The sequence below is a fragment of the Rhinoderma darwinii genome, chromosome 7 (assembly GCF_050947455.1).
Source record: "Rhinoderma darwinii isolate aRhiDar2 chromosome 7, aRhiDar2.hap1, whole genome shotgun sequence".
Taxonomy (NCBI): Eukaryota; Metazoa; Chordata; class Amphibia; order Anura; family Rhinodermatidae; genus Rhinoderma; species Rhinoderma darwinii.
In genome coordinates, this window is record NC_134693.1 from 139,226,065 (window position 1) to 139,252,388 (window position 26,324).

Below are 26,324 nucleotides of genomic sequence, written 5' to 3' on the forward strand. Positions count from 1 at the left end.
TATACTGGGGTCTGCAGGTATAATGTACATCATATACTGGGGTCTGCAGGTATAATGTACATCATATACTGGGGTCTGCAGGTATACCACATCATATTCTGGGGTCTGCAGGTATAATGTACATCATATACTGGGGTCTGCAGGTATAATGTACATCATATACTGGGGTCTGCAGGTATAATGTACATCATATACTGGGGTCTGCCGGTATAATGTACATCATATACTGGGGTCTGCCGGTATAATGTACATCATATACTGGGGTCTGCAGGTATAATGTACATCATATACTGGGGTCTGCAGGTATAATGTACATCATATACTGGGGTCTGCCGGTATAATGTACATCATATACTGGGGTCTGCAGGTATAATGTACATCATATACTGGGGTCTGCAGGTATAATGTACATCATATACTGGGGTCTGCAGGTATAACACATCATATACTGGGGTCTGCAGGTATAACCTACATCATATACTCGGGTCTGCAGGTATAACGTACATCATATACTGGGGTCTGCAGGTAGAACCTACATCATATACTGGGGTCTGCAGGTATAATGTACATCATATACTGGGGTCTGCAGGTATAACACATCATATACTGGGGTCTGCAGGTATAACACATCATATACTGGGGTCTGCAGGTATAACGTACATCATATACTGGGGTCTGCCGGTATAACCTACATCATATACTGGGGTCTGCCGGTATAATGTACATCATATACTGGGGTCTGCAGGTATAATGTACATCATATACTGGGGTCTGCCGGTATAATGTACATCATATACTGGGGTCTGCAGGTATAATGTACATCATATACTGGGGTCTGCCGGTATAATGTACATCATATACTGGGGTCTGCCGGTATAATGTACATCATATACTGGGGTCTGCAGGTATAATGTACATCATATACTGGGGTCTGCCGGTATAATGTACATCATATACTGGGGTCTGCAGGTATAATGTACATCATATACTGGGGTCTGCAGGTATAATGTACATCATATACTGGGGTCTGCAGGTATAACGTATATCATATACTGGGGTCTGCAGGTATAACCTACATCATATACTGGGGTCTGCAGGTATAACACATCATATACTGGGGTCTGCCGGTATAACACATCATATACTGGGGTCTGCAGGTATAACCTACATCATATACTGGGGTCTGCAGGTATAACCTACATCATATACTGGGGTCTGCAGGTAGAACGTACATCATATACTGGGGTCTGCAGGTATAATGTACATCATATACTGGGGTCTGCAGGTAGAACCTACATCATATACTGGGGTCTGCAGGTATAATGTACATCATATACTGGGGTCTGCAGCTATAACACATCATATACTGGGGTCTGCAGGTATAACACATCATATACTGGGGTCTGCAGGTATAACGTACATCATATACTGGGGTCTGCAGGTAGAACGTACATCATATACTGGGGTCTGCAGGTATAATGTACATCATATACTGGGGTCTGCAGGTAGAACCTACATCATATACTGGGGTCTGCAGGTATAATGTACATCATATACTGGGGTCTGCAGGTATAACACATCATATACTGGGGTTTGCAGGTATAACACATCATATACTGGGGTCTGCAGGTATAACCTACATCATATACTGGGGTCTGCCGGTATAACACATCATATACTGGGGTCTGCAGGTATAACCTACATCATATACTGGGGTCTGCAGGTATAACGTACATCATATACTGGGGTCTGCAGGTAGAACGTACATCATATACTGGGGTCTGCAGGTATAATGTACATCATATACTGGGGTCTGCAGGTATAACACATCATATACTGGGGTCTGCAGGTATAACGTACATCATATACTGGGGTCTGCAGGTATAACATACATCATATACTGGGGTCTGCAGGTATAACGTACATCATATACTGGGGTCTGCAGGTATAACCTACATCATATACTGGGGTCTGCAGGTATAACGTACATCATATACTGGGGTCTGCAGGTATAACGTACATCATATACTGGGGTCTGCAGGTATAACACATCATATACTGGGGTCTGCCGGTATAACACATCATATACTGGGGTCTGCAGGTATAACACATCATATACTGGGGTCTGCAGGTATAACACATCATATACTGGGGTCTGCAGGTATAACACATCATATACTGGGGTCTGCAGGTATAACGTACATCATATACTGGGGTCTGCCGGTATAACACATCATATACTGGGGTCTGCAGGTATAACACATCATATACTGGGGTCTGCAGGTATAACACATCAAATACTGGGGTCTGCAGGTATAACACATCAAATACTGGGGTCTGCAGGTATAACGTACATCATATACTGGGGTCTGCCGGTATAACGTACATCATATACTGGGGTCTGCAGGTATAACGTACATCATATACTGGGGTCTGCAGGTATAATGTACATCATATACTGGGGTCTGCCGGTATAACGTACATCATATACTGGGGTCTGCCGGTATAATGTACATCATATACTGGGGTCTGCAGGTAGAATGTACATCATATACTGGGGTCTGCAGGTAGAACGTACATCATATACTGGGGTCTGCAGGTATAACCTACATCATATACTGGGGTCTGCAGGTATAACACATCATATACTGGGGTCTGCAGGTATAACGTACATCATATACTGGGGTCTGCAGGTATAACGTACATCATATACTGGGGTCTGCAGGTATAATGTACATCATATACTGGGGTCTGCAGGTATAATGTACATCATATACTGGGGTCTGCAGGTATAACGTACATCATATACTGGGGTCTGCAGGTATAACGTACATCATATACTGGGGTCTGCAGGTATAACGTACATTATATACTGTGGTCTGCAGGTATAACGTACAGTGAAGGAAATAAGTATTTGATCCCTTGCTGATTTTGTAAGTTTGCCCACTGTCAAAGACATGAACAGTCTAGAATTTTTAGGCTAGGTTAATTTTACCAGTGAGAGATAGATTATATTTTTTTAAAAAAACTGAAAATCACATAGTCAAAATTATATATATTTATTTGCATTGTGCACAGAGAAATAAGTATTTGATCCCTTTGGCAAACAAGACTTAATACTTGGTGGCAAAACCCTTGTTGGCAAGCACAGCAGTCAGACGTTTTTTGTAGTTGATGATGAGGTTTCCACACATGTTAGATGGAATTTTGGCCCACTCCTCTTTGCAGATCATCTGTAAATCATTACGATTTCGAGGCTGTCGCTTGGCAACTCGGATCTTCAGCTCCCTCCATAAGTTTTCGATGGGATTAAGGTCTGGAGACTGGCTAGGCCACTCCATGACCTTAATGTGCTTCTTTTTGAGCCACTCCTTTGTTGCCTTGGCTGTATGTTTCGGGTCATTGTCGTGCTGGAAGACCCAGCCACGAGCCATTTTTAATGTTCTGGTGGAGGGAAGGAGGTTGTCTCTCAGGATTTGACGGTACATGGCTCCATCCATTCTCCCATTGATGCGGTGAAGTAGTCCTGTGCCCTTAGCAGAGAAACACCCCCAAAACATAATGTTTCCACCTCCATGCTTGACAGTGGGGACGGTGTTCTTTGGGTCATAGGCAGCATTTCTCTTCCTCCAAACACAGCGAGTTGAGTTAATGCCAAAGAGCTCAATTTTAGTCTCATCTGACCACAGCACCTTCTCCCAGTCACTCTCAGAATCATCCAGATGTTCATTTGCAGACTTCAGACGGGCCTGTACATGTGCCTTCTTGAGCAGGGGGACCTTGCGGGCACTGCAGGATTTTAATCCATTACGGCGTAATGTGTTACCAATGGTTTTCTTGGTGACTGTGGTCCCAGCTGCCTTGAGATCATTAACAAGTTCCCCCCGTGTAGTTTTCGGCTGAGCTCTCACCTTCCTCAGGATCAAGGATACCCCACGAGGTGAGATTTTGCATGGAGCCCAGGATCGATGTCGATTGACAGTCATTTGGTTTGTCTTCCATTTTCTTACTATTGCACCAACAGTTGTCTCCTTCTCACCCAGCGTCTTACTTATGGTTTTGTAGCCCATTCCAGCCTTGTGCAGGTCTATGATCTTGTCCCTGACATCCTTAGAAAGCTCTTTGGTCTTGCCCATGTTGTAGAGGTTAGAGTCAGACTGATCATTGAGTCTGTGGACAGGAGTCTTTTATACAGGTGACCATGTAAGAGCTGTCTATAATGCAGGCACCAAGTTGATTTGGAGCAGTAACTGGTCTGGAGGAGGCTGAACTCTTAATGGTTGGTAGGGGGTCACATACTTATTTCTCTGTGCACAATGCAAATAAATATATATCATTTTGACTATGATTTTCTTTATTTTTTTATATATAATCTATCTCTCACTGGTAAAATTAACCTAGTTTAAAAATTCTAGACTGTTCATGTCTTTGACAGTGGGCAAACTTACAAAATCAGCAAGGGATCAAATACTTATTTCCTTCACTGTACATCATATAATACAGCAGTGCAGCTTCTACTGTCAAGACCCTGTACACATCTGCGATGGTCATTTTCCTCTTATGTCGGAGCAGAACAACAAAATGACCTCAGTGACAGATCCTTCAGATGACGGACACTAATGACCAGGTGTGACACATCATATACTGGGGTCTGCAGGTGTGACACATCATATACTGGGGTCTGCAGGTGTGACACATCATATACTGGGGTCTGCAGGTGTGACACATCATATACTGGGGTCTGCAGGTGCGACACATTATATACTGGGGTCTGCAGGTGCGACACATCATATACTGGGTCTTCAGGTGTGACACATATATACTGGGGTCTGCAGGTGCGACACATCATATATTGGGGTCTACTGGTGTGACACATCATATACTGGGTCTGCAGGTGTGACACATCATATACTGGGGTCTGCAGGTGTGGCACATATATACCGGGGTCTGCAGGTGTGACACATATATACTGGGGTCTGCAGGTGTGACACATCATATACTGGGGTCTTCAGGCGTGACACATCATATACTGGGGTCTTCAGGTGTGACACATCATATACTGGCGTCTGCAGGTGCGACACATCATATACTGGGGTCTGCAGGTGCGACACATCATATACTGGTGTCTGCAGGTGCGACACATCATATACTGGTGTCTGCAGGTGCGACACATCATATACTGGTGTCTGCAGGTGCGACACATCATATACTGGGGTCTGCAGGTGTGACACATCATATACTGGGGTCTGCCGGTGCGACACATCATATACTGGCGTCTGCAGGTGCGACACATTATATACTGGGGTCTGCCGGTGTGACACATCATATACTGGCGTCTGCAGGTGCGACACATTATATACTGGGGTCTGCAGGTGTGACACATCATATACTGGGGTCTGCAGGTGTGACACATCATATACTGGGGTCTGCAGGTGCGACACATCATATACTGGGGTCTGCAGGTGTGACACATCATATATTGGGGTCTGCAGGTGTGACACATCATATACTGGGGTCTGCAGGTGCGACACATCATATACTGGGGTCTGCAGGTGCGAGACATCAGGTACCGTCCATCTCTGCACTGCCTCTAGCGGTAGTTCTGGGTATTGCGCCACTATATCACTTGCTTTTATTCCCAGGGCTAAGCCCGCCCATTCCTCGCCAGTTTGGCGGTGGGGGCGTGTTTATCTACCGACTGGGCGTAGGTGATCGTGGTAGGAACGCCCCGTTACTGCATGACACGCCTGCACGTCATCACGCAGAACGCTGACTGAGGGGAGAGCGGGCGTGATTTCTCCCGGCAGGAGGTGTTGTTGGAACCTGCTCCTTGTACAGTGTCAGCCCGGCGGGTGTAGCTGCTGTGTGGACCCCTGCGGCATTTCATCTCCCTCTATGAAGATCTGGAGGTAACAACTCTATATATGCGGGGATACAGGATGTCCGGCAACCCTGGGCTCTCCTGCTGTTGTGGGACTACAAATCCCGGCATTCTCCGTCATTCATTGATTTAGAAGGGTATTCTGGGACTTGTAGTTTCTTACCAGCTGGCTGTGGTTAGTATTCTGTAATGTTAGTGCCTGTGGTGTCTGGTCCTGTGCGACTTTTGTGCGTTTTGTGTCGCGCTAAAAACCCCATAGAAGTCAGTGGAAATGTTTCTAAAGTTGCGGTTTCTATGTGGTGAGACTCCGGGCTGACAACCCTGCCTATGATGTCTGATGGCTGCCATTTCTCTTCGGTTACGTTTGCTCATTGGTATAAATCGTACGATATAATCTGCCCTGTATGGGGGGGATCGACTTTTGCATGCAGTGGTGACGATCTAATTGGCTAATGTGATTGGTCTGTAAAGGATTTGATTGACATCCAAAAATGTTCACCCCCCCCCCCCATGTATTGGAAATTACTTTGTAAGTCATTGATATATTAACCCCCTCCTATCCACAGGGTACTGCTATAAGGCTGAAACCCTGTCCTGACCTAATACTTGTCACAGCTGAGGGTTCGTTACAATTGTATCCCTTCTACACAATCCTGTGAGCATCCACAGCCAATCTTTCTGCTGTCCTGATTGTTACTTTGTACCTGAACTGATACATTGATACAGTCCAGGCTGTTTAGCTCAAGGAGAACTGTGTAGACTAAATACAATTGTAACAAACCCTCAGCTGTGGGACATATTAGATCTGTATGGATTTTCTAAAAAAAGTTTTTTACTCACTGACAGCAAGCAGACATGTTATAAATGGTGAGGAATTGAAACCAAGTATTAGAGTTGCAGAACTCTTATTAATGGCATAAAACTGGAAAACTCCGTTTTAGGGGGGTCTCTCTGGAAGCTTTTTTCAATAGGGCTGACCATTTATGTCAGGATCTGGTGCCCACATGCTGATCTCGGGGCTGCGGGGGTTTGACTTTATTGACCTCTGCCCCCCCCCCCCCCCCCTACAGGACCAATGGATGGGACACTTATGGGACCTGAGTTCTGTCTTGGGGATTTGTAGTTTCACCGCAGCTGGACGGCCACAGGTTGCAGACCCCACCGCTCTGGCAGTAGATATGACGTACGGGGCACGGGCTGGGTGCTGACAGTATGAAACCAATCCGTGCATGCCGAGCCGGCAGCAGCAGGTGGCTATCCCATAAGCCTCATCGTCCAGTGGTGCGCTGCGCTCCCAGAAAGGCAAACCACCGGCAGCGACGCTCCGATGCTTCTATACCACTGGAGGCTCCTGATTGGCTGTGGGTACACGAGGGGTTAATCGTGCATGCTGCCTCCGTCTGGATCTGTACTAATGAAATAAATGGCTGCATGCGTTTTTCTCTTCCGTCATCGCTGCGGTAACTGGAGAATCCCATCCGAGCCTCCGACGCCGCGTAACCGTCGCCGTTGTTTTTTGCCGTCACTTCTTCCTCCTCTCTCCAAATCTGCCCAGATAACAAACTAAGCGCTGGGATGGTGCCAGGCTCCGTATCTTAGGAACGCGTATGCTGCATTTCTCCGGGGGCTGGTAGCTGCACTGTGGCACGTGTTGTCATGTGACCGAGGCTTCGTTTACACACTGACGGGTATAGCTTGGCAGCTTCTTAAAGGAATTGTCCATTGGGTTAAATCCGTGGAGCATGTAACATTTCTAATATAAATAGGAGACTGGAGCAGTTGTCTATGGCAACCAATCAGATCGCTTTCTTTGCACCAGTTTTTGCATGTCTCCCGATATTTGAATCCCCATTAATGGGACATTAAGCTCCGCCCTATAGCGCCCACTTTTGGACAAATTTGCATAAGTTCCAACCCCTTTGAAGTCCATTTCATGGGACAATCCTGCAAAAATATCAGTGGGGGAGCAGGGCTTGTAGTCGTACACGGACCCTAATTCCTAACGAGGCCCATAGACCCCCCCCCCCCCACCACCATATAACCGGTGCTATAATGGCTCGGGTGGGGTATAGATTTTGCATTGAGCTTCACATTACACCTCTGTAAGCAGCAGTACAGGAGCGGGTGTAACGCATAACAATACAGATTTGCTATTCAGGAGTCTAGAAAAGCTGGGTAGTAATGCCTGTAGTTACTATAACGGGGGCCATGTATAGGCCATGTATATTATACACGTTACGGCTGTACAAGCAGAACTATATTCGGATAGTTTTTTCAGCCCCTTGATGTAAACAAATGTTCCCATTCACTGACCGAAAGCAGAGATCTTGAAAATGTTGAGGCATGGAAGCACAAAGTTTTTTTTTTTAGAAAGTTGCCAAACTTTTCATTATACAATCATTAAACTTTATAGAGGACCCATGTAATAATCTTAGCACACCCCTGCCTCATGTTGGGGGACCCTCCTTCCTCATTTAGATTGTGAACGGGGGGGGGGGGGCAGATCAGGGACCTCTGCTGCACGTGGCCCCTTTAATCCACATTGGCACGTTTTACGTATTGGCCACCGCCGTGCACCGTCTTCAGATTAGTTTTCGATGCCCCGTTCCCTTATGTTTGGGTTGTTTATGAGTTCGCAGCGTCCTCGTTACTGTGGATCAGCGCAGATTACCGGCACTGATTACAGGGAGGTGATAAGGTAATAAATTCTGCTCCGCATGTACGTTCCCAGCGTCCTGGGGGTCTCGGTGTGGAGTGTTACTCATTCTCTAAGTACGTTGCATCATTATTAAATCCCATCTGTGAGGTTTTTGTCAGGCGGGGATGAAATTCTTTGCAGAAAGGGAAAATGGGAAGTGGATTTGTATAAAAAGGTTTTATATTTGTGCTTTTTGCGTCTGTTCTCCCCACAGACTGCGCCACTTCCTTCCTTCCACAATACTTTGGTTTACATTGGCTTCTCCTTTTTTAAATTTGCTGTGATGATGATAATAGGGGCGGAGCTGTGACAACCTGTTGGTGACATCACTATGTAGTATTGGGGTATGTTCACATGCACCAATAAAAACGGCTGAAAATGACGGAACTGTTTTCAAGGGAAACCCGCCTCTGATTTTCAGCCGTTTTTGGAGCGGTTTTCCAATTGACCCTACGAAAAACCGCTCCAAAAATGGCCAAAGAAGTGACGTGCTCCTTCTTCTTTTTTAAATTCTTTTTCCCGTGGCGTCTTTTTATGCAACATTTTTTTTAAAACCGCGGCGTAAAAAAATTCCCCCGTCTGAACTAAAGTTTTTCCCATTGATTGCAATGGATAGTTGTTTGTCTGCGTTTCACTAGCGTTTTTCAAGACTTATACGCTCCGAAATGCGCCTGAAAACACTGCGTGTGAACGTACACTTATAGATTCTTGTTTTATAATCCTGACCTGTAACAATATACTGTTTGCTGTCATTGAACGGGAACTCTGTCTACATCCAATGTCTGAACCTGTACCCATCATACGTCTCACAGCTGAGGGTTTGTTACAATTGTATCTGGTCTAGACAATCCTCTGAGCTAAATACATAAGCAGCGCAAATCTCTCTCCTGTCCTGATAGTTTGTTACAATGTGTCAATTTGAAGTCCAAGCTGTTTATCTCCGAGGATTGTCTAGACTGGATACAATTGTAACGAACCCTCAGCTACTAGGGCGGAAACCACCCCAAAAAACGTCCAAAGCCTCCCAGCGTCATGCACTTTCTTCAGGCATTTCCGTCTCTGACCTCCCATTAACATCTATGGGTGGCAGAGAAAGCGGTTTTCACCGCGTTTTTTTTGGCCACGGCCAAGTAACGCGGCAAGTGTTCTGCCGGCAGGTTAAAATTTGCCCCAAAATTCCTTCAGAAATTTTGTGGCAGATTTTTCCACCTGCAAAAAAACTCTGTGAATGGGGGGGTTTCCACGTCTAAATGTAAACAATGCTTTCTTTCACAGACAGCAAGCAGAGATCTTGAAAATGTGAATTTGAACAAAAAACGATATTAGAATGTTGCTTTATTAGCGCATTAGCTATATAGCCAACCATATCTCTAAATCAGTCACGTGGTGACCCCTGCGGTTGCTGTAACATTCTCCATATTGATCGCCACCCCACTTTCCCAAAAAACAGAAAAAAAAGAGGACAAATCGGGGGGGGGGGGGGGGGGTAGTGTTTTCTATGGAGTCTTATTATAGGGGGAAATGCCCTTTCGGTCTCTGGCCGTGATTCTTGTCCTTCTGCTTGACTTCTGTTTCAGATCTCCTCTTATTTTTCCTCTTTTACAGGGTCATAAAGTGAAGAAAACGTCTTTTGTTTCTCTATAAAAGTAAATTCTGCAGAAATACGAGGGAAATGTCTCAACCTCGTCACGTGCGGCGCCACCGTCGAGCGTTCCCTGCCCCCGTGCGCGCTGCAATTAGATTTAGTGTAGGATCAGGTCATTAGAAGTGCCGGACAGTCCCCAGTAACGTGGTGCGGTCACCATGAATATGGGTACAGGGGGGGTCACCTTGACTGCCGATTTACGGTGCGGGGGTCCCAGCTCCCCCAGGGCTGCCGCTCTTTAGCTGCGTTTCTCCAGCGCTGCCTGTCTCCTAGCGTGAAGGACGGTCGCTCTGTTCTATTTTTACACATCTCCTGTCTTGCAGCGGGAGCCATTAAATCCACGTTCGCAGCGAGCAGATAAAGGCGCATTTACTGTTACTTTATACGGAAAATCCATTTACCTCAAATGTGGTTTCATATTTTGCAAATCCATCATCCGATCTCAGCCCCGTGGATGGTCTGAGTCTGTGAGGCCAAGTCTTATAAGGGGAAAATGAAAAATACCCAACATGACCCACATTACAGCGGTCACCCAGCTTTTCTAGGGTCCTGAAGAGCAAATCTACTTATGTATTGATGCTATACATGGCAATTTTTAAATGTCGATTGGCCATTCAGAGTTGCGGAAAGCCCTGTGGGAGCTGAGATGGCAGCCATATTGGTTGTACCTGTATTCTCTTATTGAAGCCTCTCCGAGTAGAAGAGTGCTTTAAATCAGGACGTCAATGCCCCCTCTAAGTGAAATCCTTAATTTCAGAACAGGGCTGAAGGAAAGGGGCAGCATATGTTACGGGGGTTTTGAGGTTTCCAAAAACATGACTGCTTTCATCTAGAAACAGCGCCTCTCCCGTGCATGGGTGGTGTCTGGTATTGCAGCTTAGTCACACTGAGATGATCACCTGACATGGACAGGAGCGGCGCTGTGTTGAGTCCTCAATCGACTCGCATGATCTTTTGTAACAGAATCGGGGTAGAGTGCCGCCTCATGCTCATTACCATATGTAGCGCACGTCATTTCAACACCAGCCATATAGTCTATAAAGCATTTATAATATATCCTAGATCAGGGGAAAGCGGCCTTTGCTACTCCATCAGTTGTAATACTACAACTCCCAGCATACCCTGACATCCGAGTGCTTTATTATTCCATCCCAGGGCTATCAAGGCATGCTGGGAATTGTAGTTTTACAACAGCTGGAGAGCCAAAGGTTTCTGACACCTGTCCTAGATACATACGAGAAGATGTGATTCCAGACTGATCGCTCTTCTAGAGGGCTCTGAAGGTGGCCACACACAAGACCGGATCGGCTGGTGATCTAATGGGTCTGGGGGCCTCCCAACTGTCCCCTTGATGGCGTATGTCGGGAGGAATAAGGATCGGGCATTTTGGATTATGGGGGAGCCGGGACAAACAGCTGCCGGCTGAACGACCATTTAATGTCTGTGACCGCGTCAACCCCTTAGACCCAAACATTAGTCGGCCGATCCCCCGCTGATCTTGGTTGGTTCGTCCGAGTTTCGTCTGATCTGTTTGGGCAACTTTAGATTCCGGCAGATTTACAGTAACCGATCTGAGCGGTGTCACGGACTTCACCTGAATCGGACGTATCGGGGAATAATTTTCAATCATTCTCCCCTTTAAGTGTTACATATGGCGCCGGGATTCAGAGAAGCGCAGATCGTATCTCCCTCAGCAGCGGTGGGTCTGTACCCTCCGGTCTAGTTTTGTTAACCCATACAGTGCTGTCTATAAATGCAGGATCCTGATGAGCCTCCCTGTTGCCGCCGCACCTGCTCCCCCCTCCTCTATTTGCCCGGCTTCCAGCTGACGTTTCCATTTTTCCCGGCCGGCTGATCGTCCCCGGTTGGCAGCCGTCCTGGCAGGAATTGATTTAAGTTTAAATCTGTTCTTCGGGTCCAGGAAAATAAATAAATTGCTGTGTAAACAGGATTATATTAAAACCCGGATATAGCGCTGCTTTTATCTGCAATGACACGAGGTCCAAGGAAAATCTTCATAGAACATTCCACAATGCAGCCACCATTACTGCGGTTATCACCCAGCTTTCCTAGACCCCTGCATGAGGTTTATCACCCAGCTTTCCTAGACCCCTGCATGAGGTTTATCACCCAGCTTTCCTAGACCCCTGCATGACTGCTGCCATTACAGCTCTCACAGGGATTGACACCCACCTTCCTAGACTCTCTGAATGTCAGGTCTGCCTAGATTCTTCCCTATCGTTGCACAACTAGGCAGACTTGGGAAAGCTGGGTGACACTCCCTGCTGGTGCTTTGTTGGTTGTCACCCAGCTTTCCCAGAAACAGAAATATCCGTTTTCCATTACAGGAGAGCTTAAGAATTTGGATTTCGAGGTGAAGGCTTTTTGTTTGGAAATCGTATTATTTTTTTTTTCTTCCTCTTTCCCATAAGGCCTTGAGTGCAGCGTCTCGTTGATATTTGCGCAGTCTCTCTCTGGCCCTCTATCATTATTCTCGGGGGTGAACCTCTCCCGGGGGGTCGTCTTCGTTCTAATGTCCCATAAACAATCCTCCGAATCTATTCCGACCTTCGTGATGAATGATGAGGGTTGTTCGGGGGGGGGGGGGTTCACGCTGCCACTGTCTGTGATCCTGGCGATTTGCTGCTGTATAAATGTTGTTTTGGCCGCTGAGATTAATCTCCAATCCCTCCATAAATATAATGGAGTTCTGCAACTTTCTAAAAGACTTTAGGTTTCAATTCCTTACCCTTTTCAAGATCTCTGCTTGCTGGCCGAAAGGAAACATCCTCGTTTACATCCACCGCCTCAAATCATGTACAAATCTAATGCGTCTCACTGCAGAGGGTTTGTTACAAGTGCATACAATCCTCTGTGAGCTAAACAGCCTGGACTCCAGACTCATACGTTTTATCTGCACTTATACATTGTAACAAACCATCAGGACAGGAGAGATTTGTGCTGCTGATGGGTTTATCTCAGAGGATTTTCTCTAGGCTTCCTTCTAAAAAAAAAAACACCCTATAGAAATCATGAAAAAATGGGGGCACTCTCCTCTTAGAGCCCTCGTGACACCCCCCCCCCCCCCCATCTGGTCTGAATCCCATTTTAGCAGGGACTGACTGAGGGACAGGCTCCATTTGTAAATGCATCAGTTGTGGTGATAATGGGGGGGGGGGGGGCTCCTGCTGCTTCCTAGCCAAAAACCCTATTACATCACGATATGAGAGAAGAATCGGCACCGAATTTTTGTCCTTTTTAGATCAAAATGAAATAAAAATTCAATTGCGCTCCATGGTTGACGTTGACTTTCAATCTTCCATAGAGGACAGCGTTAGAGGGACGGTCGCTCTGCCGCTTTGGTTCGGTAATATAACGAGTATGTGATCTATAACACGCGATAAATCATCTCTCCGTTCCATGTAGTGACCGGGACGTTCTTGGGCTCCTCCTCGGTCCGTTTTCTCCTCGTTTCTCTGCCACGTGCCGTTCTGCTCGCGTCCTTCTCTGCGTTTCCTTAGGGTCATTTATCCCATTATTCCTGTTCTGTTGATCTGCGGTCGCTGCTGCTGCTGTTGCTGAAATTTCTAATGTCGTCCTTCCTGTTCAGCAAAGAGACATCAGACAAAACCGTCATCTACAGCGAACGTGTTTTATAGACTGTTATTGGTCCATGTAAGAGGCCGCAATCCCCCGTGCACATGGCTACAGTCGTGTGCGTGAGGCCTTAATATACCGAAGCAAAGGAATGCATGTTTAATACGCAACAAAAACGCGCAGTGTGAACCCAGCCTTAAGGTTACTGGCCCTTTAATAAATGCAGGCTAGGAGTCTTTGCCTGCTGGGCGATCAGTACCGTGTATAGAGGCGTGGATGTGACGGACGGCAATCATCGCTATAAGACTTTGAGTGGCACAAAGTAATTGTTACTGCGCCGCATACAAAAACGGAAAGTTTGCATTTGTAAGACGATCCGCGCAGCGAGTAGTAAATGGACAGCCTGTATTATGTGGGATCTGCCGTTCCAGCCAAGCACGTGTCCCTTCCGTTTGCTGTAGATGGCAGAGCTCGGGCGCAGCGTCCTCGCCACGTCTGCCTGGTCAGGACCTGCCAAGGACATACGGCACAGGGAAGAGCGTGGGACTTTGGTATCGCCGCATGTCGTGCATCCTTCGTGTCTGTGCTTGGTGATCTGGCATCTGCAGCAGAAGTCTCCAGAGCTGCCCCCCCCCCCCCCATTACCGCAGGGTTAAAATATAATCCTCTTATGACACTTTCCAATTTTATTAAATGGAACACATGTCAGGGCAGATGTTCGATTGGGGGGGGGGGGGGTCATCACATAAAGCGTCTATATACGATATGCCCGATGTGGGTAAACCTAGTTGGAGGTAGGAGTGCCCACGTCACGGGCTCTGCGTGCTGCTGTACGAGGCTCCATTGGGTGCCGCGTGTCCGAGATATACAGCAGAGTCTAATAGACTTTGTTTCACCTCTCTCCATGTTCACTATCTCTGCTTGTGGTGGGTGAATAGAAACATTGCTGTTTACAATCCAAGGCAGAAAAGCTGTAAAGCTCTACTGCTTCTCACAGCTGAAGATTCGTAACTGTTGTATTGAGTGAAGACAATGAGTTAAACTGTCTGAACTCCAGACCGATACATTTTACCCAAACTAATACATTGTAACAAACTGGACAGGAGAGACTTGTGCTGTTGATGATTCTCCGCTCACGATGGATTGTCTAGACTTGATACAATTGTAGCAAACTCCCAGCCGTGAGAATTGGGTCTGGATGGGTTTTCAGCCACTAGAGGCAATCAAGAATGAACCCATTCACTGACGGCAATCAAAGATCTTGAAAATGGTGACCAGTTTTTGTTCCAGATCTTAATCTGAAAAATCTTTCACTTCAATAGGGGGGGGGGGGGGAGGGAAACAGCGTTTTATTCCCATTAGACCCCATTAACGTCCTTTTTGTCTTTTTAACCCTTTGCTTGCTGATCACTCCACACACAGCAGATCGCGGTTCCCATGAATGATTTCCCCGAGTCCTTTGTGCTGATCACTGCTGGCTGGATCCACAGCAGAACTCTGTCACACTTCATTCGTCTCGGCGCTCCAGTTATTTTTGGTTCCAGTCTTGTTCTGCATTAATGGCGCCGCCTGTGCTGACCTCTCTGCAAAATACCGAGCGGATCTGAGCGCTACGTGCCGCGGCGGGAAGCCCCGGGGTCTGCTGGGCAAAACTATCTTTAAAAGTGAAAATGAGATCATGTAAAGAATTTCCATTATTTATTATTTTTTTTGGCGGAGGATCCTGCGCTGGAATTACTGGTCCGGCCGGTTTCAGTCCCTTCTTTTTTCCTCCTCTTTCCTTCCCCTAAACCAGCTGACATGATCACTTTGACCTGCCTGGGACGGAGCAGTTTAACTCCTTGTGGTTGACAGGTGGAGTTGTCTTTATTTTCTCAAAGCTTTGCATGAAGACCCGATAAAGGACTGATGATGATTACATGTCCCTATTATTTCAACAGGTAGCACAACGACGTCTGCTTCTCCAGGCTGCAAGCTCCTCAGGTGAGACATATGTACATTTTTAATTTACAGACCCCCCATGTTGCGGCTTATTACTCGATTATTCTTAGTTTTCTCCCTGGTTTAGTTGCTTGTAGTTTTCATTTCTAATTGTAGACATGGAAATCCTCTCTGTGTACTGGCTTTTGCGGAGCTTTTGCTTATATACAGCAGCCAATGTGAGCAAGCAGTGTTGCAGTGTAAAGCATAGAGGGACAGAATAGCCGCCTGAGACTTGTAAGACCAGAGGTGGATTTTGAGTTTCCTTCTGGGTGACGTGCAGCAGTCGCAGCGCTGAAAAGCCATGTTTTGTTTTCTTCTGTATCCGCTCACACTTTCATGCACTGTAATCGACACTTAGGGTATGTTCACACGGCCAAATTTCAGACGTATACGAGGCGTATTATGCCTCGTTTTACGTCTGAAAATACGGCTCCAATACGTCGGCAAACATCTGCCCATTCATTTGAATGGGTTTGCCGACGTACTGTGCAGACGACCTGTTATTTACGCGTCGTCGTTTGACAGCTGTCAAACGACGACTCGTAAAAATACAGCCTCGTCAAAAGAAGTGCAGGACACTTATATACATTATATGCAGGACACTTATATACATTATATGCAGGACACTTCTTTCAGACGTTTTTGGAGCTGTTTTCTCATAGACTCCAATGAAAACAGCTCCAAAAACGAGTTGGTAAAAAACGTCTGAAAAGCAGGGTCTGTTTTCCCTTGAAAACAGCTCTGGATTTTCAGACGTTTTGGTTGACTACGTGTGAACATACCCTTACACAGGCAGAGCAGCGGGGGATGGAGGTAAGGGAGCAATTCCCTATTTTTATTTTGGACCGTTTTGCCCTTGTTTGCTGCTGGAGCATTCAAAAAATACTGCAGTGGTCGTCTTAGGTATGTCAGCGGGATACAGACTGTGCTCTGCAAGCGGTATACAGACTGTGCTCTGCAAGCGGTATACAGACTGTGCTCTGCAAGCGGTATACAGACTGTGCTCTGCAAGCGGTATACAGACTGTGCTCTGCAAGCGGGATACAGACTGTGCTCTGCAAGCGGGATACAGACTGTGCTCTGCAAGCGGGATACAGACTGTGCTCTGCAAGCGGGATACAGACTGCTCTGCAAGCGGGATACAGACTGTGCTCTGCAAGCGGGATACAGACTGTGCTCTGCAAGCGGGATACAGACTGTGCTCTGCAAGCGGGATACAGACTGTGCTCTGCAAGCGGGATACAGACTGTGCTCTGCAAGCGGGATACAGACTGTGCTCTGCAAGCGGGATACAGACTGTGCTCTGCAAGCGGGATACAGACTGTGCTCTGCAAGCGGGATACAGACTGTGCTCTGCAAGCGGGATACAGACTGTGCTCTGCAAGCGGGATACAGACTGTGCTCTGCAAGCGGGATACAGACTGTGCTCTGCAAGCGGGATACAGACTGTGCTCTGCAAGCGGGATACAGACTGTGCTCTGCAAGCGGGATACAGACTGTGCTCTGCAAGCGGGATACAGACTGTAGTGGAGTAGATAGGAGGCGTGGGGACTATTATTAGAATACGTCAGCAGTTAATGGGGGCAATTCTGATAATCACATTTTATTGAGGAATTGCTCTCCAGTTCTCTTCTGCATTGCACCTTATGGAGTCACTTCTGACCTATAGTGGGGGTTTAAGTTGTGCGTCCTGGACGCAGGCGGGTGTGGGGCACAATTCAAGTTTTCAACTTTCTAATGTGCTTTGTTTAAATTCCTCTCCATTTTCAACATCTGCACTTGCTGTCAGTGAATCGGGACATTCTTGTGTAAATCTATATGCTGACCACTTATGCAAACCTAAGGCCTAGTTCACACAGTTTTTTTTGACACGGAAACCGCTCCAAAAAATAAGTCCAAAATCGCCTCCCTTAGATTTTCAAAGGGAGGTGTTTATTTTTTTTTCCCACGAACAAAAAAAACCCCACCGCTTGCTGGAAAAAGAAGCGGCAGGGTATGTTCACTCAGTTTTCTACATGCAGAAAAATCTGCCTCAACATTCCTTCAGGAGTTTTGAGGCAGATTTTTCTGCCTGCACTCTGCCGTTTTTTCAGACACGGGCAAAAAACGCAACGAATACAGCGTTCTCTGCCTCCCATTGATGTCGAGAGGTCAGAGACAGAAACGCTGAAGAATGGGCATGACGCGGTTTCCTCTGAGCTTCTTCTTCTTCTTTTTTTTTTTTTTTTTTTTCTTTCCTCTCGTGGGGAAAAAACCGCCTCTGCCTCCCATTGAAATCAATGGGAGGTGTTTTCAGCGCGATTTCCGCGTCAAAAACAGCGGCATAAAATCTCTGAACATACCCTAATCAGCTGAGGGTTCTCTGTCAGGTTAAAGCGATTCCACGTTCCCCAAAAAACTATTTGACTATAGATGGGAAATGTAGTCCACTTACCCGGTGCAACGCCGCCCTTGTATGATACGGCATCTGTTCCTGCATTTCCTTCCCCCGTTTTCCGCTCTCCAAGATGGCCGCCACCGTTTCAGACTTCACTATGGAGAGCTTTTTACAAGTCTGAGACGCTGCCACTGCCCCCTGGTGGATTAGCGCTGATGACGTTGACTATGCTTTACATCGCGCGGATACAGGGGTCCACGATATCAGCGTTGGTCCATTGGATAGCGGTGGAGGGGGTGCAGGCGGCTCAGACTTCTAAAGAAGCTCTAGATAGCCGGTAAGGACTCGTATCCATGACCGTAGTTTTTTGTCCGTGTGCTACCTGCAATTTGCGTATTGCACAGGGACCCATTCATTTCTATGGCCTCGTGCACACGACCATGAAGTTCACAGATCCCTGCGGGGTGGGGGGGGGGGGGCACGACTCCAGGCCGCAAAAACTCAGGACAAGTCATGTTACTGTCCGGATTTGCAGCTTCACCAACTACCGTCGTGTGCGTTAGGCCCTGGCTGAAAACATTTCCAATGTATAGTCCTATTTTTTTGGGGAGGGACTGGGATTGGGGGACACCAGACTGTTACATTTTTCTTTTCACTGCCACATTGTAACAAACAGGACAGGAGAGAGGTCTGTGCTGCAGATGTTTCACTAACAGAGCATTGTCTAGTCTGGATACAATTGTAACAAACCTTCAGCTGTGAGAACTATTAGTTCTATACACCTTTTCAGCCACTGTATGTAAACAAGAATGTTCCCATTCACTGATGGCATGCAGAGATCTTTAAAATGGTGAGTAATTGAAACACAAAGAATATTTAGAAACTTTACACTATGATCTAGAGACAACCACATTAACTATTGCAGTGCTGAGTGCCATGATAAGTACCAGTGTGTGCGGGCTGTGCCCCTCGTTCTGCACCGGTGACAGGTGCGGGTTTGATTAGTCATCCTGGGACTTGTAGTGCCACCCCTGCCGGTTGTATATTGTGCCCGCTGCAGTTCTGGATGGAGTCTCCTGTTTTTGCTCTGGCGTTCGTCTCCCACTCGTTGTTTTCTCCCACTTCCTCCCCGGATCTGATGTCGCTTTTCACAAGGAGCGCAGATCCCGCTGCCTCCTTACTGATACTCAGGCAGCGTCTGTTCCAGCCTCCACATTCCTCTAATCGTTCTCCTACTCGCTGCTCCATGGTGCTGGGGGAAGGGGCACGCTGGCGCTGCGGTCCCACTCACCTGGCACAAAACCCTTTTTAATTGACTATTTTCGTGCTGGTAAATCCTTGCAGCCGGGTCTTTGTGCGCTGCATGATGGCGAGGTCAGGAGGCCTCCGTCAAGCCATACAGAACTGCGTCGTCCTCTATATATAGGATACGTGTACGGTCTGTGATTTTTATCTTTCCCCTTATTGCTATGTGACCATCACCGAGGTCCGTCGCCATTATTGTGCCCACAGGTCTTCACTCCTATAATCACCCAAGTTCTGTCAGTCTTTACTGTAGTTCTTGCATTGCATTCATGAACCAGGAGGCTCATGATGAACAGTACTGATTGTGATCTCAGAGAGGGGGGGGGGGGGCGGGAGTGCAGCAATAATTATGGGAGGCCGCCAGACAAGAATATGGAAATGGTAAGAAGGATGGACACTTGGAGGGGCTCTTTAAGCTGTTACCATCAATCGCTGAGGATCTGTTCCTGTGTTATCCTATAAACCTGCACTTATTGTGTTATGGTGGAAATCTCCGTCATTAGGAATTATATTAGATGTTTTCCGGGAAGTTCCTGTGCCAGTTATGTCATGACATATCCAGTATATACTACACATATACAATATATCACATACAGACCCCCAAATTATACGTCACCGTGGTCTGTAGAGACTGAAACCCCATCGGGCAGGGAGAGTCCAGGCTTTCATCGTTGGGTGTCACTGACATCTATTCATTACATTGAGGGTCTTGTTCTGTATTGTCACACCCCCCCCCCCCATGAAAGTGCGTAACTAAGGGTGTTATCCGTATTTTAAAAAAAACAGGGGGGTTTCTTCTAGAAACAGCGCCACATCTGTCCACAGGTAGTGTCTGGTATTGCTGTTGAGCTCTATTGAAGTGACTGGAGCTGAGCTGCAATACCGCACACAACCTATGAACAGGTGTGGCGCTGTTTTTGGAAGAAAGAAGCCAAGTTTTTCTAATCCTGTACAACCCCCTTAACCTACTGCCTTTTATAATGGGATGTGTAGGGTTAGAAAAAAGGGATTATCCAGAACAGCGCCCCTCTTGGCCATAGGCTTTTTCTAGTATTGCAGTGAATAGGGCTGAGCTGCGGTGCTAGAAAAATCCCATGAACAAGAATGAGGCTGTTCCCGTACAACCCTTTTAATGGGTCCTGTGGGGTTACTATTGTAATAGCGACGGATGGCCCGTCTGCTGGTGCCGCGCTCGCTCTTAGGACACGGCCGTAGCTGTAATCACGGTCTGTGATTACGGGCGTGGACTGTCGCCCGCATTTGCGGGCCGCGCTCCCAGTATAGAGCAAGGAAAAGACCCTAGTGGCGGGCAGGCATTACAATTTTATATTTTGTGCCAGTATAAAGTAAAGGAGCGCGGTCCGTAAATTAAAAAAAATAAATTTATAGGACGCGTCATTTTTACGGCCCGGACGCCTTCCCGAAAAAAAGGCAAATAGTGGGATACATCAAAAAAAAATGTTTACTATGTACAGTTGTAGGGAAAAGCGAAGTTTATTAAAGGGACATTACACCTAGAAAAAAACTACTGTCTCCAAGACCCCAAAAGTTACAAAGAAAACAGGTTCATGTCGTCCTTGTCCCATCCTACACCCCCGGGGACTGTTCCACCGACATATACGGTCTGACCCCATCATTGCAGACCGGGCAGTGGCGGAAAGTTAAATTCTAGAGATTGATATGGACTCGGGTCTGTGATAAGGGGGGAGGGGGGCGCGCAGTTGCTGCTGACGCGTTTTAGTTTCATTGTTACTCTAGCTGCGGAGAGAGCTCAGACCAGAGCCGCCTCCCTCGCCCGTCGCTTCGTCCTTCCGGTGTTGTCCGCTCTGGCGTCTGTTCCCCCATTAATTCGCTTTCTCCCGATATTGGATTGTCGGCTCCTGGCCAGTTTGGGGTTAACTGTTGGCGGAATGATCCTCGTGTAATAAAGGGTATAAATATAACATAAAATATGCACGTGAGCGCAGCCCGGAGGAGTGTGCCAGATCTGTCCTGTGTTATTAGCTCCATACAGCACACAAGGAAACCGGAGGAAGGTGCCCTTGGATTACCCGGCGCTCCCGCTATAGTCTCTGTTATCACTACTTCAATACTTGCCTGTCGCCGACTAATCCTCTGTGTGAATTATTATAAATGGTTGCGTTCTACCGGCGCTCTAATAAAGGACTATATAAAACATAGTCCTCTTTACCACTGCCCTATGTGACACTCCAGTGCCCCCATGACCACACTTCCTGTCCTGTGCTCCGGCTGTTCAGCTTTGTCGCAGGGACCTTGTGTCCCATCCTCATCAATGGCCACAGCCGAATTGCTGTAGTTCAAACACAACAGAATGTGGATAGGGGGGTTTGGCTCTCTGTGATGTCCCTATGATGAGGCTGAAATGTCAGAGCAGTACAGGAAGTTTTGTCATTGGGACATATATACATATATATATTTTTTTGTTATTTACTTTGTTGTACTCACGCCAACTCCTGATTCTTGCCCACACAGCTGACCTATGAGCCCAATAAAGACGACAAACTTTGTTCTTCCAGACGTCGTCTTCACATGGAAGGTTACAGTCAGCGGGAGCGACGCTACATGCCCAGCCGCAGTCCATACGTAAGTAACATACTGACCCCCCCCCTACCAATCCTACCTGTAGCATGTCTGTTTGGCTTGGCTGAAATCATGTTGTTTGTCTGGGAGGGAGAAAAGGAGCTACCAGACACTCTGATGCCGCTTATCTTGGAAGAGACAGGATCTCATAGGGTTGGTTGGGTCCTATTCACACCAATGGGTTACTCGGCCGTGTGGTGGCCGTTTATTTAACAGCCGTCACACGGCCAAAGTAAGAACAATAGACCCCAAATGGGACTATTCACCCGGCCGATTTCTTTTTTTGATGGCCCGCTATACGGGCCGTCAAAACCTGGAACATTCCATATTTTGGGCCATTCTCCCGGCTGCACGGCTTCCATAGAAATCTATGGGGCTGTGTAAAGTATGGCCGTCATCTGGATGTGATCTGAGTGATGGCCGTGCTTTCTGCCCCTCGCTGTCTCCTCTTCACGGTGCGAATTTCATGTGAGGAGGGGATTTTGTTTTTTTTTTTGCTGCAAGGTGGTGCCACACCCCCCCCCCCTTGTAGATGGTACCCCCCCCCCCCCCCTGTAGATTGCGCCACCGTACCTCCTTGGAGGAGCGGAATCCCTCTAATCACCGGCCACAGTGTTGCCGAAGCTGTGGCCGGGAATTCCGCTTCAGAAGTCACTGAAATCACTATCCATATATGGACAGTGACATCAGGGGCAACTCCCGAAGTGGGAGATTCCCGGCCAGAGGGATTCCGCTCCTACGGGGGTGATATGTACAAAGGGGTTGTGTGGCATTATCTACAGGGGGCAGCGTTTTTAATACTGACACAAAAAAAAATGGATTCAAAACAGTCAAAATCGTCCGTTAAAAACTGATACTCGGAACGGATGCAAAACTGCAGAGAAAAATGGACCAAAGCGGCTGTTTTTATCGGCCGACACTCGGACCCTGTCGTGTGAATAGAGCCCTAGACTAAATTTCTACGTATAAGACAAAAATTTGGGGGGTGGCCTTGCCCCCCCCCTTATACATTTAATTTCCATCTAACTTTATATTTTTGTTTCTCAGATTTTCGTGAGGATATAAAAGACCAGAGCCCCGAGGAGCATTGACCTCCTGCCGCTACCGCTCGACTCTTATGACTTCCCTACGCCCATCCCCACGCGTCTTGCGGGCCTACTCTATCCACTTCAAGATAAAATAACTGAGGAGGACGTTGCTCGAGCTCCATCTGCGCACTGAAGATTTGAGGGGAGGGGGCAGGGGGCATGGTTGATGTTTTCTGATGGAGGCCCCTGGCAGTGACAGCCTCTGCGATGACGTGGATCCCGGGGGTAACGATTGCAAGAGTTTGGTGGACGGAGAGCAGAAAGCCTCCAAGGCCTCGCACTTCGACAACATCAATGTGATTGGCCAGGGCCTGAAGCACTTGTTTCAGCATCAGAGACGCCGCTCCTCCGTCTCCCCCCACGATGTGCTTCAAGCCCAACCTGAGCCGGAACCAGAACCTGATCACTCCCTGCTGCAAGAATCTGATGGCACCTCTCAGCCGATGGCCCTAAATCGTGTCCTGCAGCAGATCCGGGCCCCTCCGAAAGTGAGAAGAGGAAGCAACGTGCAGCAGAACCGCAAAGGCAAGACGCGGGGGAGTCCGCAGATCGGCCGGCGGTCTGCTCAGGATATCATGGCCGTCCTGTCCTATCCAGGGCGCCCTCGCTCCTCATCCACCACGGATGCCCACACGGCTTCTGCTGCCCTGGAGATGTCCAGCACCTCTTACCTGTCTGGGGAGGAGTCGTCTGAGAAGGTAAGAGGCTGTGGATAATCCCTATTACTAAGCGCTGTGACGTCGGCCATGTGAAGGGCGTTTCCCAAAATGTCTTGTGTTTGGGTCTTCATGATTTTGATTATCTTCTCCACAGTATAGGACAGTGAGTCTCAACCCTCCAAGTCCCGTCCCGTCCCCCCCCCGCCTGCCTAGTGACAAGAAGTCCCAACCGAGCCCCCCAAGGAAGCGATCAGTTATAAGGCTCCGATCACACTACTGCCAGATTCCATGTTCAGAGCCGGCGCAGATTTGATGGGTAGAATAGCGCAGCATGCAGCGCGATTCTTCCCGTCCTACGACTGACACCACAACAGAACCTGACAGACCCCGTTATGTCAATGGGGCCCCTTGGGAGTTGTTGGTGTCGGGTGCGACAGATCTAGCGATACGTCATGATGTCGGTCTAGAAGATGAGAATAAAAAGTGATGCTATAACCCCCCCACTGACACATCAGACCAGACCAGAACCCCTCCTGTATACAGACACCAAACCCCCTTGTAAATCCAGATCCCCCTATATATGCAGACTCCAGACCACCCCCCTTCTGTTAACAGACTATATCAAACCCCCCTAAAATTTAGACCCCTCCTAAAATTAACATATCCCAGATGAGACCCCCCTGAAGGTTACTGACTCTTTAAATTGGCGACCAAAGCAGCGGGAGCCAAGAGGGTGTCTTCAGCTGGGCAGGGTTTTAGATAAGAGCTCGCACGTGCCCCAGCGACCAGCAATTTCTGTACGCTAGGGCAGTCTAGATTTTTTTTCTTACTCTTGGCGTACCCTTTAAGGCTGCGGCCGTGCCCCCTTGGATACACGTATTGCAGGTTGAACACCGCTGGCTTAGAACACTGTCTCTTGGTTTCCCCACACAGTTTCCTGTTGACACCACTAGGGGGCGATCTGTGCACAGGTTCTATTCAGGTCAATAGGAGCCGTATACAGATACCCCCGTAGCGGCGGCGATGATGCGATGGCTTTTCGGTGTCGGTCAGGTGACCTGGGTATTAAGCTTCTGGTATATTATATCAGCACCTGTGAGTCTCCGTTAATATTCCCCTGCCATCTGCCTGTACGTCCGACCTTACATACACCTTCGGTTTCCCTATTAGAACATTGTGACGTGTTTTTCTCACAAAGTCCCACAAAGTGAAAATGCGACGAAGTGGCGAGATACGCTGCCAGGGACACATCCGATGGCGCCAGTGGTCACCAACCTCTCCGCTATTGTTTGCCTTGAGGGGCAGCGTCATTCTGTAGGTTTCCTTTCACTTTTCCTTTCCTACAACCCAACACGTCCAGGCCTCGACCTTCGCTACGTGTTGGTTTATGGCGACAGCGACCGTGTCAGATCTGGGTTACGCTGGTATACAGAAAAAGATTGAGTCTCCAAGGCGCTGCTGCACGGGGAAGCAATTGGCAAGCAAGGTAACAGGTAAAGGTGGTTTATTGCAAAAGGCTACGCGTTTCAATGCCGCACCGGCATCTTCATCAGGCCATAAAATGGCCTGATGAAGATGCCGGTGCGGCATTGAAACGCGTAGCCTTTTGCAATAAACCACCTTTACCTGTTACCTTGCTTGCGAATTGCTTCCCCGTGCAGCAGCGCCTTGGAGACTCAATCTTTTTCTGTATACCAGCATTACATTTGCGGTCTTCTGCGGAACACCGGCACCGAGTCCTGGCAGCAGCAGCAACCGTTCTCTCCACCGTTCGTTGTCCCTTGTCTCTAGGTGAGCACCTTATTGGACTTCGGGATTCTGCATCTTTTTACCTTTGGTAATCTACACTATGTGGCGCCGTGTTTTGTGTCTCTTCTCAGATCTGGGTTACGGGAGACCTGATAAAGGCTGAGACGTCTGTGCAAAGTTCATGGACGCTCGGTGCCCGGTACCGCCATCTCCTGGCCCCAGAACCCGTACACTGCGCCACGAGTACCCGCACAGGGCGCTGCGTTCAGTCCACCTGATCAGATTACACCTCGTCACCCCATTATATCAGAGAGCAACAGAGGACGCCCCCTCCCCCATTGATATACAATCTAGCCTCGTTTCACACTCGATGACAAGATGTTGTGGTAACTGGTCATGGTGGTAATGCTGGCAGAGGGTAAAGTTTTGAGTTGCACCATCTTTGCATTAGGGATCAGGATATACAGTGTTACTTTAGGACAACACCCCAGCGTAACCTCTCTGAATGTCGCCGTCATGTTGTAGTTTGGCCACTAGGTGTCGCTCATGCAGCTTCCTCCGGCGATCGTTGTGCTCGCTGTCCCGTCATTCTCCACCGCTGGATCTGTTATCACCGTACGGAACGTCCCATAAAAGAGGGTTTTGGTTAAACAGTTTTTTTTTTTACTTTTACCTACAAGCAAAACGGTTAAAATCTACATTGGCTTCTGGCAGATTCTCTGCATATGACGTTTTAGGTGT

The 26,324-nt window shown here is 47.6% G+C and overlaps 1 protein-coding gene across 2 annotated transcripts in view; it reads left to right on the plus strand.

Moving 5' to 3' along the window:
• The first annotated feature begins 5,779 nt into the window (after positions 1-5,779).
• Positions 5,780-26,324, plus strand: part of TMCC1 (transmembrane and coiled-coil domain family 1) — a 99,604-nt gene continuing 79,059 nt past the window's right edge. Inside the window, exons 1-4 of one of the 2 annotated variants that reach the window (XM_075831838.1) lie at positions 5,780-5,909; positions 15,762-15,804; positions 21,980-22,090; positions 23,135-23,873. In XM_075831838.1, the coding sequence (XP_075687953.1) occupies positions 23,352-23,873 (522 nt within the window). In that variant the 5' untranslated portion in view covers positions 5,780-5,909; positions 15,762-15,804; positions 21,980-22,090; positions 23,135-23,351. The remainder of the gene's footprint in view (positions 5,910-15,761; positions 15,805-21,979; positions 22,091-23,134; positions 23,874-26,324) is intronic. The other variant, XM_075831839.1, reaches the window with a different exon arrangement.